The sequence below is a fragment of the Mus pahari genome, chromosome 11 (assembly GCF_900095145.1).
Source record: "Mus pahari chromosome 11, PAHARI_EIJ_v1.1, whole genome shotgun sequence".
NCBI lineage: Eukaryota > Metazoa > Chordata > Mammalia > Rodentia > Muridae > Mus > Mus pahari.
The window spans coordinates 40,275,779-40,295,870 of record NC_034600.1 but is presented as its reverse complement, the minus strand read 5'-3'; the positions used below and the strand labels follow the sequence as shown (position 1 = coordinate 40,295,870).

Here is a 20,092-nt window from a genome sequence, read left to right as displayed (position 1 = left end):
AACTTCAGCCCTACCCTGACAACCTGTTTCTTTTTCCTCAGTCAGAATGGTAGTGACAGACTTGGTAAGAGCCCCATCAAGTGAACACAGGCAGAGGCTGGCATAGACATTAAATCAAGCAACAGGATGGGAAAATGTTTTTCTTCTTGTAACTGGCTGTGAGTAAGAATAAAATGATGGTGAAATGTACGGGTGACTACAAGGACAAGCATTTGTGAATGCATGTCTCCTGAAACAGGAAAAAAAAAAGGAATTTACCAGAAGTCAGTGGGTAGGAAAATGCCTGGAGAAGACTTGCCTATTTTAGCTACTGGGTATTTATACATCTCCCATTTACTTCAGACAACAGCAGCTGACGACTGAGCTCCTATGAGGTTTAAGACAACACTGGACGTAATGCACATTGACGTATTACAGAATAAATACTCACTTTGCACACAGTGAGGGGAGCAATGAGGGAGAGCAAACTCCCCTGGCGGGCGGAGGAGTGGAAGAAAAGGAGGAGCCAATGGACACTTACAAAAAGGGTTTTCTGGCAACATAAATTTGTTTCTCTGTTTTAGAGTATGGAAGTCATTGGTATATAAAAGAATGAATCGCTACAAATCAGTTAATTGCTATGAACTCTAAGGTGCGAGTAAAATTCGTAAATGAGATTTCTCCAGTGTAGTTCTGATCTGTACTGAAAACTTGCAAGTTACTTCTTAGAAAAAACAAAAACCAAAACCAGTGGTAGATGAAGTTCTGAACAGAGTTTTGTTTTGTTTTTTTTTTAAATATAATACCTCAATACATTTAATAATAAAAGTAAGCTCTACAAAAAATCTGTTTTACATATCATACAAAATGTAGAGAGAGGTGAGTGTGGCTCACTGAACCACACTGTTCAGTCATGTATCAGGAAGACTTGAAATTAGAAAAGTATGCAATTTCTGTGGCTCATCCTCCTCCAGGGGACAGATCCAAGCTAGGTCCTGTTCGTGACGCTTTTATCGCTTCATCTGTGAGTTCACACGCAGCATCAAATGCCTTCTTTCTCCTTAACACGTTTGCAAGCAAACCAGAAAGGAACCCTGCAATCCGATCTTAGCGTCTGGGCAGCTGGATGGGCCACAGGCTCCCTTGAAAACAGTTGGAGTCGATTTTATCCGCTTTGTCAGCTCTGCCAAGCTGATGTCACGTCCACGTCCTGTACGTGAAGACATCTCCCTTCTCCGATGACGTGGGGGGGGGGGGGTGAGAGAACTGGTTACAATATTCCTGAGCGCCAGACTGAGTAGTTCAAGGTCAGTTTTGTTCAACAAACGTCCTGGCAGATGACAGTGAGGTGTGACCATGGTTGTGGCATGTGACATGCACTTTGGAAACAATATTTTTCTACTTAAAAAAAAAAGGAAAAAAAAAAAAAAAAAGGAAAGAGTGGGACAGCCTTTATACTGTTACGTGTCAGGACAACAATCATCTGCGACGCAAGTTTCGGGCTGGCTCTCTTCTGCCGCTACAGCTTCCTCCTCAACCTGCTCGTCAAGGGGAATTTCAGTGGACTCTGAGTCTTGGGTGCACAGAGTCTTAGAGTCACTGCAGCTAGTGTCTTCCTCCACTTGACTTCCACTGTCCTTTTCAGTGTCTGACTCACAGTCTTCCTCTAAGGTTAGTTCGAACTGGAATTTTTCAGTCTGTCCCTGCCGGCCCTCCTCTTGGTCATCAGGTGCAGGGGAGGGGCTCTGGGGGATTGTGCTCTGGTACCACTCACGATTGTCCTCCAAAGTGTCCAAAATGTCCTGGGCATCGGGATGTACAAGGTCTGCCCACGTCTCCCAGAGTGGATGAACGATATAGTCTATGAAGCCCACCTGGTCATAAAAAAAGAAGAAAACCAATGGGCCTAAGAAACTTGGAGAAGCTCAACCAAATCACGGTCCCCCCCATAGAGCCTGCATAGGAGATTACTAACCTGAGTTTGGTAAATTGGTCAGTTTGAGCTAACAGATCACAGAAGTGTGGCTGTGAGCTGGCCAAAGTCTTACCTCAAGGGATACTTAGCAATATACAGAAAACTAGTTATTTACATAGGAAGGTCTGGGTCCTGGACCTTATTTGAGAATAGCCAATTTGTAGAGATAACTGAAATAATCCAATCATTCTATGTATGGAAGTGCATTAGATGGACAGAGTCCCAGTGAGAGACTATAGCACTATATGTATGGCTATAAAACCGTAAGAAAATTCTTTGACTCATCAACAGAAGTGAAGTCTATCGTGTCAAATCCAAAGTAATTTAAAAAAAAAAATACTGTGAGGTATATGGACAGAGCAGCCAAGTGCTTCGGCTGTGGCTCCGTCCCTTCTGTGTGCTGCTGAATTACCTGTGATTTTTCCACAGAGGCATTGTGCTTGTCACACATGGGACTTATCTCCATGCCACGCTCCCGCTCCCGGTCCCCCTGGCGGAAGAACTCCTCCATTATCCGGTCTGTCCACTGGCGGTACAGCTGGAGTGGCTTTGTGGGGTTGCTCAGGTCTGCGCAGTGCACCATATTCTGAAGGACCTGGGATGGATGGAGGCATTTCTTATTCGGCAGCTGCTCTTTTGGGTTTGAAACTAGGAATTCACATCAGATGACTGTGACACTTAAAAATACACGTAGTGTCAGATTTATTTCAAAGAGCTCAACCATGCTGTGCCTCTGCTTTTCACACCTGTATTAATAGTTCTTAATTATGCCACTTCTGCACTTAACTGGCTTGAGAGGCACTGTTTGTTTATGTGCACCAAAGATTAAGTTCCTAGCTGCTCAAATGGTCTGGTTTTGGATGTTGAGTTTTTGTTTTTGTTGCTATTGTATGTGCAAATGAACAGGCCACTACGGTTTTACCAGTTTAGCTGCAAAGGACTAGAATTTTTTTTCTTGTCTTTTGCTTGTATATTGTGTTTTCTGATTGTGTGTGTGTTTGTTTGCTTGTTTGCTTGTTTGCTTTCTAAACAGAGAAAAAGAAGGAGATGGGGTTGGGTAGGTGGGGTGGTGGAACGGCTCTGAGTGGAGGGAGGGGGGAAGCCACGATCAGAAACTATTGTGTGAGCACTATTTTCTTTTCAATTAAAGACAAAGAAGTGTGAGCACTATTTTCTTTTCAATTAAAGACAAAGAAGAGTAAGATAAAGCTCCCGTGCGCGTAGCTTCTGAGTGTATAGGGTGAGACAAAGGAGATGTGGCTCTTGTCTTCTTTATGCTGTGTGCATAAAGAGCAAACTCAGAGGCTGGTTTACCTGGATCCTGTCAGAATAGTTATCAAGGAGGAGGACGCCGGAGCTCGTCACCTTCTTAGTTTCAACCATCGTTTTCAGATCAGCCAGCAGGTTCATGTGCTTCGACATGTCTGTCGCCAGGACCTGACAGGGCAAAGACGGTTCTATGAACTAAAGCCAAAAGGAAGGCGGATTGGCAAACGGACAAAAAGGCATTATTTTGAGTTTAAGGAGGAATGGAGAATCACTATGATGAAGTAAGATGATGAGGTATGAAGTAACAATGTGTGGAGATGACTTCTTCTTGGGGGAATCTCTCTTCCTTGCTGATGCCAAGTTTTTCTGGGAGGCCAGAAAAACATGCACAGCGCAGAAACTTTAGGTACCTGACTGACGCTCTCCCGGTAAAACCACCATGATTGTCTGCGCTTGTTCTGAACTACCGAGCCTTTGCTGCCCTGTAACACGTTGATTCAAGGCTCCTCAACCAGCGCTTAGGATGCACAGTATTCCGGTTAAGTTTTGTTCTGTTGCTGATCAAGGACAAACAGTGCTTCCCTGGGTCCAACACAACTTGGGAATGTACTTTGGGGGCTGACGAGGCAGCTGGATATATAAAGTTGCTTGTTACCAAGCCTGAGGACCTGAATTTGACCCCTAGTGGTAGAAGGAGAGACCTGACCACCCACAACCCATCCTCTGAGTCTATAGGTACACCACAGAATGTGTGCACACATACACACCCCAAACAGAAATTTAATAACTGAATGCAATTTTTTCAATTAAGTATAATTTTGTAATTGCCACAGATTTTTTTTTCCCCATTGTCACACTTACTCTCAATAATGCACTGAGAGAGGTGAGTCGAGTTGAAGGTATTTCTAAGTGGATGGGGAAAGAGGGAAGGAGGGAAAGACTCTACTGGAGTTGCAGAGGCTGCGACTGAGTCATCCTTCTGTCCTGCTCCTGGCTGAGAGGAGCTCAGGAAACAGCCTGACTAGTGAGGCCCCTTTGCCTTAAATCCCAACTGCTAGGAACAGACTCCATTACAAAAGAAGCCCGCTGGAGGCAGCAGAGGCAGTTCCTACAGGTCGAACCTGAGGTCATCTCTAAGAACTCGAAACTCTTTTATTATTATTATTATTATTATTATTATTATTATTATTATTATTATTATTTTAGTTACTCACAATGTCAATGACCATTTTCCTTAAAGATTGTCTTTGCTTTTTGGTCAGATTCTGGAAAATGTCACAGTTTTCTTCCTGGAGCAACTTAAAGCCCACCGCCAGGTGGTGGTTCTCTAGGACGGAGGAGTCGTTGTACATCAGAGCGAGTTCCGAGTCTGGAAAGAAGAGCAGCAGCAGGTCACCAAGGCTGTTGGATTAATGTCTTGCCTTACTGCCAGCACTCCAGAGGCTGAGACAGGAGGATAACAGGTTAGGAGCCGATCTGGGCCAACACACATGAATGAAAGCGAACCCCCGAGTTCTATAATGCTTCCCATTTAGGACACAGTCGCCCCTGAACTTCTCTATTACCCAAGAGCAAGTGTGGCAAATCGTCTAAGAGTCAAAAGAACACTGGAGCCCTAGGAGAGGATTATAGTTTGACTGTATGTGAACTTCTGGTCAGTTCCCTGAAGTGAAAGAAGTGGACCGCATTATCTCTTCAGGATCTATCAGGTCAGCAGACTGTGGGATTAGCCCTCACATCCGCAGTGTGTCCTGGGTGTGAGGTACCATTACCTGATAACTGTGGAACACTTGCCCTGATGCAGTATACAGATTGTGGGTGCAAGGGTGCAAGGCTGTTCGTACTCAGAGTGCCAGGACAGTATTCAGTGTGTTCATTGTGCCCACCCTTCTTATTAACACCCCGTTTTGCCCTCACTGTTGCCTTCTGAGGCTCCTGGCAATGCTCTATGCTTATGGACTGCCCTTCCTGCCTGGCTGCTCATGGCTTCACAGACCGTGTCCACCTGCCTACGGGCCCAAGGTAGAGAGATTTTACACTTCCCATGTTGCTTTGAGCCTCTGTATTAATGACAAAAAGACATTCTGCCTCTCCCTAGTCCTGAAAACAGCAGGTCTAGACACAGGAGGGTTTTTTCCCCCAAAGGTTAATTTTGTATTATGTGTGTGTTTTGCCTACATATACATGTATGTTCCTCGTGAGTGACTGGTGTATGTGCAGGGCAGAGGAGGGCACCACAACCCCCATGAAACCAGAGTTACAGATGATTGTGAGCTGCCATGTTGGTGCTGGAAACCAAACCCAGGGCATCCTCTGCAAGAACTGCCAGGGCTCTCAACCCCTGAGCCAGCTCTCCATGCCCACCTTTAAAAGAAAAATTTCCTTAAGTCACCGTCAAGATGGAAAGCATGGGTATTTGATCTTTATTTTCATTAATGTTCATATATATATATGTATATATATATATTTACTCATATTCAGAGGCTTCTTTTAAAAGACAAGTGTCTGGCACTACTTATCGATTGCTTTGAAGAAGATAGAGAGAATGGGGGAGGCTTGTGACGAGGTTCCTCAAGAAATTCTCTAATCTTATGAGAACTATACACATAAGAAAGGACACATCTAATCTGCTGCTCTCTGCTCAGAAACAAGACAGCGTAGTTTCAGGAGTAGGTGTGCGTGCATATTGTCCAGTCTTATTTGCCTAGAAAAAAAATCAATACTGTATAAAGGGAATGTCCAACCGAGTCTAACTAGTGTACGAAAGCTTCTTCTCTTCCTTCGTAACTTAAAGGCATCAAGAAGAGAAGATCCTGAGAGGACTAAGCTCCTTACGTTGTAAGTGGTCGGTATGGTGTGTCTTTTTCAAAGCTCGCACCTCTCCTAGGAAGATCTGAATGTAATGCTCATTCATGAAGAAAATGAGTCTTAGGAAAGGTAGCATACAGTATCATACTCTAGGGCCAACAGTTACAGGCAACCTGTCTCTAACCTGTCTTCATGTTACGGCTAAGGGTGACTCCACCTAGCCCTGGATTTCTCTTTAGGAGGAGATGTTTTTATTGCTGCTTCAGTTTTATTGCTAAGCTGTTTGTAATCTTCTAGATTTTAATTGTGATGATAGCGGGACCTTGCTCTGAAACCCTAAAGCTCTGTGTCACGAATCACCAACGGGGCCCTGAACAGAGCTTCAAACCACCTCATGAGCTGTTGGCACGGTGGAACTTCTCTAGACCAGCGCAGTCATGAGGCGCCTGCACAGCAGCCTAGACACGGGAAGGGACTTCTTTTATTCTTGGTCATGAGTGAAAAACCAAAAGAACAAAGCAAAACAAAAACCAGGAGCAGCCTTTCCTGGCAGTCAGTAATGAGCCAGGGTGTGACAGATTCCCAAAGGAGACTGCTGCTTCTAAACCTAGCAAGGCCCAGGGAGTGTGTGTGTGTGTGTGTGTGTGTGTGTGTGTGTGTGTGTATCTTGGTTATAAGACAGGTTATAAGTAATTACTCTTTTTTCACCTAGAAGGGATGGGGATGGCCCAATATGCCCTACTCCACTCAGCCTTTACAAATTTTACCAAGGGACCGAGTTCCCAGAGGGAGGTCCAGACTTTGGCTTTCAGCAATCTGTCCCTGCTAGTGCAGCCAAGAAGGCTCTTCTCCTGACACACTCAGAAGCACAAGCCGTTTATCTGTGCCTGATCTGGGAATTCCCATCCCCAAGCTCTTCCTTCTCAACCAATACTTGGTCCCGTGACAGTGGGAATAACCAAGCAATGTCACAACGTTCCTGCATCCCCTAAGAGGTGCTGAAGTGGTACAGTCCTTCAGCTTCTTGCACCCTATAAAGGGGTGTTGATATGAAGTACCAAGGCCTATCTTGGTTATCTCTATAAATATTTCATACCACAGATGACCAGTATTCTCTTTACTGCAAGGATCAGAATCCACAATGTCTTCAAATGTAAGAGATTAGACAACACTGGGCACCCCAAATGCAAGTCTGAAAATTCATCCTGAAAACTCTTCTTCCCGAAACCACCATCGGAACCCAGATCTCTGTAAGTCATGCTTCTACAGTGACACACAACCAGGACAGACGCAGATGCTTACAGATAGAAGCATTCCTATAGGTTTATTGTGGGAACTGCTTCAGGTGTTTGCTTATAGAAGCAAAGAAAGGCCTGGATCTGCAGTGTATACCAGAGAGCCAAGAAATTCAGTGGTGATCTAGTCCTTGTCTGAAGACCATGAGGGAATGAGGTGGAAGGGAGTGAAGTCTAGGGCTCTGCAAACAAGCAGTGGATAATGGATGTCCTGGCTCAGAGTAGAATGCCACTTGTCCCCCTTCACCTCACCTACTGTATCGGGTCCCCATTTGTTGGGTGACAGTGCCCATGCACATGGGTCAGAGGGATCTATACTTGGTCTCCTAATTCTAATGCTAACTTCTTGCTGAAAGGCTCCAGCAGCCTCACTTGAAATTAAGATGTTCCAGCTCTCTAGGCATCCCTAGAAATCAGTTATCACAAATGAGACTGTAAGCTTGCAGACGGCAAAGACACACGCTTTCGTTTGCTTTGCCAACACTGTCTTCCTCCACTAAGGGCAAGTGCTAAGCGCATTAGGATTTCTTGTCGATTGTACCACAGTATAGGTAGACTTAAATGAACTCCATTTTACAGTACTAATTACCAACTTATGCCACAAAAGCTAAGAAACGTGATGCCCTACAAAAAGAGCTTTACAAAAAAATTCAAAATTTCTGATGAACTTAAAATTATTAAAAGCTCAGAACAGGCAAGGGTATAGAAGATAAAATAAAGGTGGTATAAATATAAGTAAACTGTGAGTGAGTGTAAGCTTTCTGATGGATTAAATAAAACAATATGTATACAAATATAAAATAAGTAGTTTTAGTCTAAGATTATACATATTCAAAGTGATATACACAGAAGGAAATGAGTAACTTAGTGTCTACCAACAGGACTTAAGTTGCTTTATTTTCTTTCAGGAAACAGGTCTAGACTAGGTCTCTGAGAAGACAACAGATTATAGGTAAGCACCTGTACTGGGAGTTTTATGTCCAAAGTTCTATGCTTATACATGTGCATAAAAGATGTTTGAAAGAGCAGTAAAGCTCATCGCAGGGAGGAATTCCCTTCATGGTTTTGCACGCTGTGTCTCTCTCCCTTTTCAATGAACATATTATTATGATCATCATCCACAAGAGCCCACTGTGTAGCCCTGGCTGGCCCTGAGCTCACAGAGGTCTGCCCGTGCACTGGGATTAAAGGCATGGCCACCCAGCTGAGCACACACTATCCAGCCCTGAGATCAACTGGATGTGATGAAAGATGTTCTCTAGGCAAATGGAAAAGAGGTAAATCACACACACACACACACACACACACACACACACACACACACACACACACACATCTTTATTATATAACAGATGATTGTGAACTGTATGTGATGAGTTTGAAAATGACAACATGTTCTACCATGCCACTAAGTCACTGGCGGTATTAACGGCCATCTGTGTGAGAACTTCTGAAAGAACCAGGACGAAGAGGGACAGGCAAGGGATTGCACTGATAGTGTTGCTGGGGTTATATTAAGGTATATTATGTATATGCATGATAATATAGCATCAAAATATTTTACACACATGTATGAAAATATCACCCGTGAAAGTGCAATTGTCACTGTTTTATACAATTAATGTATGCTATAAAAAAAAAAAAAGAAAAAGACTTCTAAACAAAATGTTCCTAAAACTGCCCTTCTCCCTGTCTCTCCACTCACACTACGCGCCCTGATACTTTCCGATTTCTTCCACTGTCTGGAGTACCATCTCCAGCCACATAAGCACTTGTTCCTGCCAACATAGCACAAGCTATTGTGAGCCAATGTTTTGCCCTTGTTCTCTACATAATCACATTAGTTAAAAAAAAAAAAGTGTCTTTATTTCAAAGGTTTAAACAAAGAAGAAAGGTCTCTCTATTATATAACCCACTAGTATAGCTATGGAAAATCCATGTTCAAGTGATATGAGAGACGGATAATTTCTCTAAAGTGCTTATGCTGGTAGTTAGATCCCTCTTCATCTTACTGTGAGGTAATGCCTCTCTACTCTTGGAAACCCAGAAATGCATGCTTTGAATACAAGACGAGTGTGAATAAATCTTTCTCCCTAAACTTGGGTATCTTTACTATAAACAAAACACTCTCTTTCCAAGTGAAATATAACACCATACATGTTCATACCTTTCATACTCTTTTACTTTTTCAGAAAACAAAATGGGAAAAATCAAGTGATCTTTTCAGGATAAATACCGTTTAGTATGCTACAGTCAAACCTTTATGAAGCTACTGACACATTATGGGTTGATTTATCAGCATTGTCTTTAAAACGGCTAAGGCAACTTCTCTACCTGGGATTTCAATTTCTCCACGTCTGGTGTTTGCTGACCTCTATGTCACCAAGGCCTTTGTTAAAACTAAACTTCTCATTGTATACTAAGAGTCTCAAACAGTCTCATAACAGCAGTGAAGCATGCATCATCAGCTCCGCCAGGTACAAAGGACCACCCTGCTTTCAGAACCTATGGGTGCTTTCAGTAGTGGAAAAACACCATGGGTATGAAACCATTCAGTCCCCTCAAACTAAGATATCACTGAAGACTGAGATCACAGCTAAGAGGCAGGGGCATGACTGCATTGGGAATCTTCTGGACAACATGCCCTAGGGACACGTCTTTATAGCTCACTATGCCTCTGAGGTCTCTTCAAGTGAGGTAGCCACCTCTCTAGTGGTTTGAAATGATGATCAAAACTCAAGATTCTTTTGTTATGAAAACCAGGTTCAACCTTTGGCTTTGGAAGTTGGAAGGACCAGCCTTGAGTCAAGGGCTTGAGAGTGTGGAAGCCTGACTCATTAGCACTGAATGCATGCATGAAAGTCACAGAAAATATCAACTCAAGTCTCTCAAGTATTACAACAGACAAAAATAGACACGTAAGTTTGACAAATTATTTCATAAAGGTCTTAGATTTGTTATGTTTAAAGTTGCCAGAGATTCAATTGTTACGTGCTATGAATATAAACCATTTGCATTACTGAAGAGGAAGAAAGGAAAAAGGGTGTGTGTGTGTGGGGGGGGGCAGGGGAGACTGCAGGCTCCAGTGTTCACTCAAAGCTAAGGCAGTGATTCTGGTCAGCCCTGGGACACATCTGTGTACCTCACTGGCTGAGGAATGACACTTCCTCACTACACCCTATCACCTGAATGGACAGCAAGAGCTGCTCCTTAAGCTAACTAAGGTCTTCCCTGGGTAGCTGTGGTCCCACCCACCATTACAATGTTAAAAACAGGTTTCTGCCTAGGTATGCCACCAGAAAAATGAATCTAAACAGACACCTTTGTCTAAACTTATAAGCATTCCCCAAATTTCTCCATTTTCTGGTTGTCTTTCAATCTTTAAAGGGATGAGGGCTGTGCTCGCTGAGATAGCAAACTCCACAGATGCCCTGTCACCCACCAGAGTCCCACAGGGGCCAGCCAAGCCCCAACTGTGTTTCGAGGGTTCACAGAAAGAAGAGAACTTGTCTACGTGATCCAAAAATCTATAGTAGAATACTTGAGAGATGGTGATGCTATTATGAGTTACTTAAGTGTGTTTGCTATTCTTCACTCTGATGACATTCAATGGAACATGCACTAGCATATATGATAGAATGCAAAGGAAATACACCTTCAGTATTTGATGTTGTAACTTAAAAGACAAATAGGTCTCTCTTAAATGTCGAAAATTAAATCTAAACAAGATATTCTGTCGACATGTATACCATTAAGGACAAACCAAGACATGCTCAGGACTCAAACTACTGAATACGCAAGACTTATGGAAAGTTCAACTGTACAGTGCACCACCATGTGACCTGCCAGCCCTTTGGAGAAAGTGCTCCATCTATCCTGAGCACAAGCCCAGGCAGAGATTCCAGCGTGGTCATAGTTTTATGCAGATGTTTTTGATGAGTCCTTGAGTGCCCTGTTACAGGTCCTCATAAAGCAGTGGGCACATGAAATGTGATTCCGCCTGATTAGTAAGCAAGCCCCTTCCTAACATTAACATCTGAAATGTGGTCTCCCAACCCCAAGTCCCAGGAGGTGCTTAGAGTCCTCTGACCCACTCTTGGCTCCATTCGTGGGTCACTAACAGATTTTGTTGTTTCCACAGAGGCTATTGAAAGAAAGGAGTGTCTGTAAGCAATCTCACAGACCTGAATGGAGCCTCTTGAGACACAGTCTCATTGGCCTTCTCTCTTTAAATCTTGCTACAGTGATGACTGGATGTAAGTTGTGAAATAAGTAGGACAGCCAGATGACTACAGCACAAGGGCAAAATGTAACCCACAGACCGAAGCAGAAGAAAGCTACTTTCACACTGCAAGTCTCTTCACTGAAGGGAAACTTATAATATCAACCTACCACAGCACGACAGGAAAGGATTATGTCATGGTACTTTTAAGTCACTTACCTAGCCTCATCAAGTACCAAGTAGCATCCATATAATGCTAAACCTTTCTCCATAGACAAGTCTCCTCCACATGCTCTTAGCTTGCGGTATATCAGAGATACAACCGGGTCTCTACCATCCCTTACAATTCTAGACACAGTGGTATCTTTCTTAGGCCCTGAGAGGCCACTGGGGGCTAAGGAAAGTGAGTTGTTAAAGATAAGAGCCTAGAAACTATGGTCCTGTTCCTTCCACTGGAGATCTACAAAAGGAACCAATTGGGGGCGGAGCTGCGATGGAAGGAGGAAGGAGAACTCTGACGTCTGGTGGGGATCAGGGATGACCACAGGGTAAAGAGCCTTAGTACTGGTTCCTACGGGGGCCTACACCATTGGACATGCAAAAACCACTTGATTGCCTTGTGCAGAAACACAGTAATAGATGACTTTTAGAGATGTACTACTGCCTGCCTCTCGGAAGGCCGTGATAAATTACATTGGTGTCATACTATTGCTAAAACACACACACACACACACACACACACACACATATATATATATATATATATATATATATATATATATATAGCACATTATGATACTGGAGAAACATGGACTTATAAAACCTACTTAGTTATTTTTTTAAATGTACCAACAAACAAACCAAAACCAGGCTTCACTTACTTGTATTGATCAGAAATTGATTTGACACACCAGGATGATCCACATCATGTATTGCACTGGCAAAAATGGCTGCGAGAATCTCCAAGTCTGTGAACACAGCCTGGGGACAGAGTACAGGTAGTGTCACTATGTCATTCCAGAGTTGCATGAGTAACGTACTATACAAACCAATGCGATAAACAACCCCAGGGCTCAGCAGGAACCCAGGGTAAAACCTGGTAGAACCGTAATATGCTTCATCAAGTAGGGGCTTCGGGATGAGTTTCTTCAATGTGATTTGAAAGCAAACTATTTCATCTACCTTTTATTATTCTTCATGACAAAACTCATGTTTGTTCTATTTTCAAAAAAATATCAGTGTGTCTGAAATGCTGCTGCAAGAATATACAGGCAGATGGGCACGGTAATACTGCTTAAGGATCTACTGTGAGAACATCTGAAGCCTCAATAATGCCGGGGGAATTCCTTGCTCTCTTCTTCCAGTCATAGAAATCACCAGCTCTGAGCCTCAGTGCCGACAAGGCTGTGCTGAGGGCATCATGCACGTTATTGGGCCGTTTAGCAAATTCCTTGCCTTTACTCACAACACGCTGGGAGCATGTACAACCGAAAATGTCTCCCGATATTCCCCGAATGTCCCTGGGTGTAGAGGTGGAGGAGACCAGGACAGAAATTGTTCCCACCTGAGAATGATGGCTGAAGGGTCAGCCAAATAATGAGCTGCAAGCACAATTTTACAATGAAGAGTTTAAACTATACAGCAACTCAGAATCTTTCCCCAAAATGATTATGGAAATCAAACCCCTTTATTTTTAAATACTTTATTTTCCACACTCAGTGGAATGATTTCTTAGGATTTGGAAAATTCAAAAGGGCATTCCCTTCAAATAAATTCTTGGAAAGTATTAACGTGTTGATTATATTTTAGAAAATTATATACCTTTGAACTACAGCTGTCCAACTAAAGTTCTAGAAAACAACCTAGCCGGAAGTCAGTATGTGAGATGTGTGTGCTATGCCCATTGGATCATTTCAGAGAAGTGACATTATGAACAGATGAATCCCCAAATCTCCGAGCAGCTCTCACAGATAAAACTCATCCAAGGATCTGTTGCTTATCAACAATAACTTTCTCCTCCTTGTAAGTAAGTCGACAAATCCCCACTGAAGTTATTAGTTGCTGTCTGTCCTGCGAACCCTCCAACATCTGAGTTTCTAAGAGCTCTGTACAAGGGGCAAGAGAGTGACACATTAGATAAGACCCTGACCTCCAAAGCGGGTGTAGAGAGCAGCACGTGAGTGGACTGGACGACATCTGCAGCATGGATGTTGTTGTGATAGGCCACGTCAGCATGGTAATGGTCTTCCAGAGTCATAAGATACGTAATCAAAGTGTCTACTGGGATTTTAAACGTTTTTAACAAATCTCGTTCCTGTAAGGAAAGAAATTCTCTTAACATTTTTGTCTTCCTAGTAACACTGGTTCCCCAGAGTAGGTTAAAAGAGAATCATGTGCTGGTGTTGCCTACAAATCACCCACCAGAATGAAACAATGTTTCCTCATATCTACTGAGGGAAATTGAAGTATCTGAGAAGCCAGGAACTATGGCAACAACTGGCAGCTGGGCTGGCCTTCTGAGAGCAACTGTACTGTAGCTAAGGGGTTCCGTGTGAGGAGTGGGGTGCCAGTCCTCAGCTCTGGCAGGCAGCTTCAGTGCAGCTGCTGACTGGGCCCCTCGGTCACACTGATGAACCCACATTTGCCCGCAGGCTGGAGCTCCTCATCTAGTCTCCAGGTACTAGCCCCAGTCCCAGCTTCTCAGGGAGCGCTACCCTGACGTGGTACAGGGGCAAGAATCGGGTATAGAAAAGATGACTGAATACTCAAGATACTCAAGAAATTATATCTGGTTAATCAGGCTCGTTTGTTGAGAAAGCTAAGAGGTCTGTGTTGTAGAGATGAATTTGTAACTACTGTTAATATATTGTTTCCATTCCCCCATATTTCTTAAATAGAAAAAATTCTATTATTAATGTTTTACGCTTCCTCCATATTTATTATTACATTCCTTGTAAAAGAGCAGTAGAAGAGAGGCATCCAAATACGTCAAAGGGGATGATGGTACAATGCATAGTGCAAAGGCTGGGCAGTTGGGGTAAAACCTGCCCCAGTGCCTCACTGTTGAGGTGACACTGTTAATAGGTGGCTGTGCAACCATGGGATGGGTACACCAACTTCATTAGTGAGTTCACAGCTAGATGGGCTACCATGAAGAAGGCAGAGCTGAAAGGAGCAGGCCTTGAAGGTTCTGTCCTGCCCCAGGGTAATGTCCCCTCCCCTTCCTCTCTCCCTCTATTGTTGGTTCATTTTAGCTGAGCCATTTCTACTCTGTCAGGGTTTATCTTATCACAACCTAAAGGCGATAGGGCAGCTGCCCAGACTCCCTGAAACCGTGAGCTGAAATAAATCCTCTTTCTCAAAAGACTGGCTCATGTCACAACAGCAGAAAATGACTAATGCAGTCCCTGCTTAGAAGCAATTGGAGGACATCACCAGAAAGCTGGTGTGCATGGTAACAGTGAGAGGCTGGTTACCTGAAAAATGGTGTGCATGATAACAGTCAGAGGCCGGTTACCAGACAGCTCTGCTATTCGGAAAACGTGGAGGCCCCACTTGTTCACGTCTTCCAGTTCCTAGAGCGAAGGAAACACCCAGAGACCATGAAGTTGAACAACAGGTGACAATAAGCCGAAGCATTTAAAAATTACAGACTTTAATGAAAAACACTGCTGACATAAGATAAAGAATGGCTCATTTTAAATGTAAAGGAAATGGCACGTGAACTGTCAAACTCAAGGCAAGTTCATGTCAACCTCCTGAAACACGGCATTGCTTAAACTCATGAATCTGATGGCAAATTACATTCATAGGCTTTCATTTTTGACCTCAATTTAATAGATGAAATCTAGTCACAGAATCTACCTAGTATAAAATCCTGAAGAGATGACAGATTTCTAACTCTCCAAGGTCAAAAGCTCAAATGGAGATGCTTAAAAGTACAGAAACAAGCCAGCCAAGAGCAACAAAGGAATACAAATCAACCAAGCCACATGGCTAAAGCCACAGATTAATAAACGTTAATGATTTATAGAGGTTTATGACTTGACTTTCCCACCTTCAAATCAAGGACTGGAGAGATGGCTCAGTGGTTAAGAGTAATTGTTGCTCTTTGTGAGGACCTGTGTTCAGTTCCCAGCACCCAAAGTTTAGTTAGGTGGCTCAGAACTGCCTGTAACTCCAAGTACAAGGTATCTTAGGTCCTAATCACACATGCACATTCTCTCTCTCTCTCTCTCTCTCTCTCTCTCTCTCTCTCTCTCTCTCTCTCACACACACACACACACACACACACACATACATACATACATACATACATACATACATACACATTCTCTCATTTACTTCAAAGAAAGCAAAATAGGTTTGTTGTTGATCTATCTCTATCTCTCTATTTCAGACAGACACAGTCTTACTATGTAGTTCTGGCTGTCCTGGAACTCACTATGTAAACCAGGCTGGCCTCAAACTCACAGAGATCCACCTGCCTCTGCCTCCCAAGTACTGGGATTAAAGGCATGTGCCACTATGCCTGACTCTAAAGCAGTTTTTAAGATCAAATAAATTAATGAACTTTTCTATCTGTTTAAAAGGGAAAAAGGAAGGAAGGAAGGGAGAGAGAGGGAGAGAGAGAGAGAGACAGAGACAGAGACAGAGAATTAACTAATTCATGAGGAAATATACTACATCGTGATCCCTGGAATCCCCTCACCTTGGCCAGAACATCTTCCTGCTCTGTTTTAACCCCAAACCTGGGGATACATGAATTAGTCAGGCTGGAGCTGTGCATCAACTTCTTGACCCCGCTGATCTGCGACATCGGCCTCTTCTTCTTCTCCTTTTCCTTCTGAGTTGGAGAGGGGATTTCCACTTCATGTTGCTTATCTTAAAAAATTCCGAGACACCCTACATTTATTATGAATTCAACTTTATTTTTTAATCACATAACATATAAATGAACAAACTGTAACTGCTCAGTACATATTCTAAGAAGTGATTCCAAACACTACTTTTCCTTTTAGAGTTGACTGCAAATTGGTGTCCTCAAACACAAAATTAAACAGATTCTACTTAATTACCAGAGGCCTCTTGATAGATTATCCTGAGAGAAAACTGGGATGTGATAGCCAGTTTAAAGAAAGCAAAATACTTGGTTATTTACCGTTTGACAACTCTATTCCCATTTGAATTCATTTGGAAGTTTGGAAACAACTTTTTCCACTAAGGACTCCAGTTTCAACATGTATTTTAAAATGGTAGAAACTTCACATGCACATATATCAAAAATAGCAGTGAATGAACTTGGGGGTTAAATAACTGTGACCAGTCACACTGTGGGAGTTGAAGACCCACGGAATGACCAGATACTTCTGTCGCGGTTTCCCTTGCAATAAGAAGGAAATGCTTATGATGTAGCCAAGTCTTACAGGGACCCACAGACAAACCACAACATTATATAATGATAGGCATATATGCTAATTTTTACAGTAAAAGCTATAGACATACGATGTCTTTGTACATTCATTTCTGTTAAAGGCCTTAACTCATCCGTGTGGTTCAACAAACATCAGTATAGGAATTTGCTTCTTCATATGCAATAATTTTGTTTTAAAGGTACATTCCATGGCTAGAAGGGATTCCAATGATTAACTTTCACTTATTACATTTTCTGTCTGTAGTTAAGGTTAGAAGGGTTGTCTCACAAAGCCACACACTTGACCACAGCAGCAAACTTCCCTTAGGAACTGCAACTGTATCAGTCAAATTAGGCGTGGCAGTCACCAGACTTTCAAGCCTTCACGGTAGGGGTAGGGACCATTTATAATTTAATTCCCTAGTGCCCAGTAATGGTGGCATTTAACAAAAAGGTGTTCAATACAACCATGAATCTCAGTAAATATTTTATAATTTAGTATCAGGGAAGACTTGGCTAGAGAGGTGGCTCAGTAGTATGGTGCTTGCCCAGCATGTGCTAGGTTGTAGGCTTGGTACCCAGCACTGTAAGCAAACAAACAGAACATCCTGTCACCTTCGATTGATTCTGAGGCTTAGGGTCTCCATTTATTAACATTATGTATTTAAAAATAGCTTTTCTAACACATATTTGGGTTCCATAGCAAGTTAATCCTAAAAATAATCAAGCAAACAAGTCTAAGGAAGGTTTTAAGTTGCGTGGTGCTCTTCTCACCTAAGAATGTGTTTGATATGTACTCCGACACCTGGTTGCCAGACCGACTCATTTCAGAGAGATGAGTGAGCTCCCGATTAAGCATCCTTTTGAACTGGAAGACAAAAAGATACAGCGTTCTTAACGTTAGGGGAAGTTTGAAGTGTCATGGCATAAGCATGCCCTTAGGTCTCTCAGTGAAATATACCCAAAGGCCGTTTAAATACTCGTGACCATTTACTATCCAATGTGACTTTCTGCAGTGGAGGAAAGTTGCAACGGTCTGTGTGGTGACCAGTCCCTGGGCCCATGAGGATATGAAGCCCATGGAAGGAAGAATGAGAAATTGAGACTAGAATTTCATTTAACTTTACATATCTTCAATTTAAATATGCAAAGTTAGCCAGCACAGGTCACAGCACCTAATGGCATTAATTGATGGATAAAAGAATTTTTAAACAAAGGTATTATTATCATTGGCAGAAGAAAAATGTAGTAGATGAATATAGGACAATTGCATGTGGCATTCTATATATTTTTTAAATGATTTATTTATTTATTATATGTAAGTACACTAGGAGAGGGCATCAGATCTCATTATAGATGGTTGTGAGCCACCATGTGGTTGCTGGGATTTGAACTCACGACCTTTAGAAGAGCAGTCAGTGCTCTTAACCTCTGAGTCATCTCTCCAGCCCACCATTCTATATTTCTGCTTGCTTTCCTTTGCTTTTGGTTGTTTGACTGTTTCCTATAGTTATGGAGTCAACTTTAGTTGATTTCACCCCCAAATCCCCACCGGAGCCCTTCTGCCCAGCAAATCTCCCTTCTGTTTTCTTTTTTCTTTTTGTTTAACCTGTGACACACTGAGTTTAACACTCTATTCTTATATCACTTGATTGATCATTATCAAACATCAATATAACGGTCAAACGTAAAAGTATAATTCTTTAACGATAAGGAAAAACTGAATGGTTTATGTGTTCTCAGGGCTTTGGAGAGATACAACATTTGAGTGAACACTACTCAGCACTTCCCTCTGACACTGTATACAAGCAGAATTGTAAGGAGTAGGAATTCTCAGAAACCACAGAATTCACAGATCCATCTCCCAAGTCGGGGAAACAGGAGACAGGTCAGTGCTCTGCCCTTTGCTTTTCAAGTTCACCATTTAGTTTTACCGAGGTCACAGGGCCTATGCCATCAGACTCACTGCACTCGTCTGCTAAGGCAGCAGGGAAATGCAGATTAAAACAGCTCTGAGATTTCAGTTCCTCCCCACTCAGAATGGCAGAGCTAAAAGGAAGAGGACAAATGCTGGTGAGGACTTGGGGAACACTGCTGAGGGGGAGTGTGAACTGGCACCGCCATTATGGAAACCCTTTTGGAGGTTCCTCAAAAAGCCACAAATAGATCTGCCACATGATTCAGCACTCCCGGGCATTTCTCCAAAGGACGCATCTTACTACAGAGGTCCTTGCACACCCGTGTGCAATGTTCTTCTATCCACAACAGCCAAGAAATGGAAACAACCTATATGTCCATCAATGGGTGACTGATGATGAAGACATGGCACATTTGCATGATGGGACATTATTTCTCTTCTAAGAATATGAAATTATAAGAATACATATAAGTGAGTGGAATTGGAAGAGGTCACTCTAAGTCATGTAACCCAAAAAGCAAACATGGCATTTTCTCTCACTTGTCAATGCTGTCTTTGACTCTTTACGTATGTGTATTCCATGTGGAACACTCACAGAGGCCAGAGAATTAGAAAGGGACCATATGAATAGTGTTTCTTAATGTAAAGCCTACCTTTGAGTCTAGAAAGCTCTCCCAACCAGGCATGTTAATATGCTTCAACAGTTTTCAGTATTCAGAGTCCCAGTTTTGTCTGTCTGTTTTTATTGTTGTTTTGTCAATTTGACACAAGCTGGAGTTAATCTGGGAAGAAGAAGCTCAATCGAGAAAATTCCTCCAGGGCTAGAGAGATGACCCAGTGGCAGGAAGCACTGGCTGCTTTCCAGAGGACCTGGGCTCTATTGCCAGCACCCACACCGTGGCTAACAACTATTCAGAACTCCAGTTCCAAGGGATCCAGCAGTCTCTTCTCTGTGGCCTCTATGGCCACCAGGCATACATGAGGTACACAGGCATACATGCTTGTGTTAACACTCATACACACTGAGAGGAGGGGGGAAGACAGAGAAAGACAGAGAGCTGGGCGTGGTGGCACATGCCTTTAATCCCAGCACTTGGGAGTCAGAGGCAGGCAAATTTCTGAGTTCAAGGCCAGCCTGGTCTACAGAGTGAGTTCCAGGATAGCCAGGGCTACACAGAGAAACCCTGTCTTGGAAAAAGAGAGAGAGAGAGAG

The 20,092-nt window shown here is 42.8% G+C and overlaps 1 protein-coding gene across 12 annotated transcripts in view; it reads right to left on the bottom strand.

Annotated features, from left to right (window-relative positions):
* Positions 1-1,383: 1,383 nt before the first annotated feature.
* The window catches only part of Pde4d (phosphodiesterase 4D), a 1,422,283-nt gene continuing 1,403,574 nt past the window's right edge, over positions 1,384-20,092 (bottom strand). For all 12 annotated transcript variants that reach the window (XM_029543935.1, XM_021208481.2, XM_029543934.1 and 9 more), the window contains 9 exons: positions 17,736-17,829; positions 16,260-16,432; positions 15,025-15,123; positions 13,698-13,862; positions 12,430-12,529; positions 4,438-4,592; positions 3,269-3,391; positions 2,367-2,549; positions 1,384-1,853 (listed from right to left, as the gene is read on the bottom strand). In XM_029543935.1, coding sequence (XP_029399795.1) covers positions 1,440-1,853; positions 2,367-2,549; positions 3,269-3,391; positions 4,438-4,592; positions 12,430-12,529; positions 13,698-13,862; positions 15,025-15,123; positions 16,260-16,432; positions 17,736-17,829 — 1,506 coding nt within the window. In that variant the 3' untranslated portion in view covers positions 1,384-1,439. The remainder of the gene's footprint in view (positions 1,854-2,366; positions 2,550-3,268; positions 3,392-4,437; positions 4,593-12,429; positions 12,530-13,697; positions 13,863-15,024; positions 15,124-16,259; positions 16,433-17,735; positions 17,830-20,092) is intronic.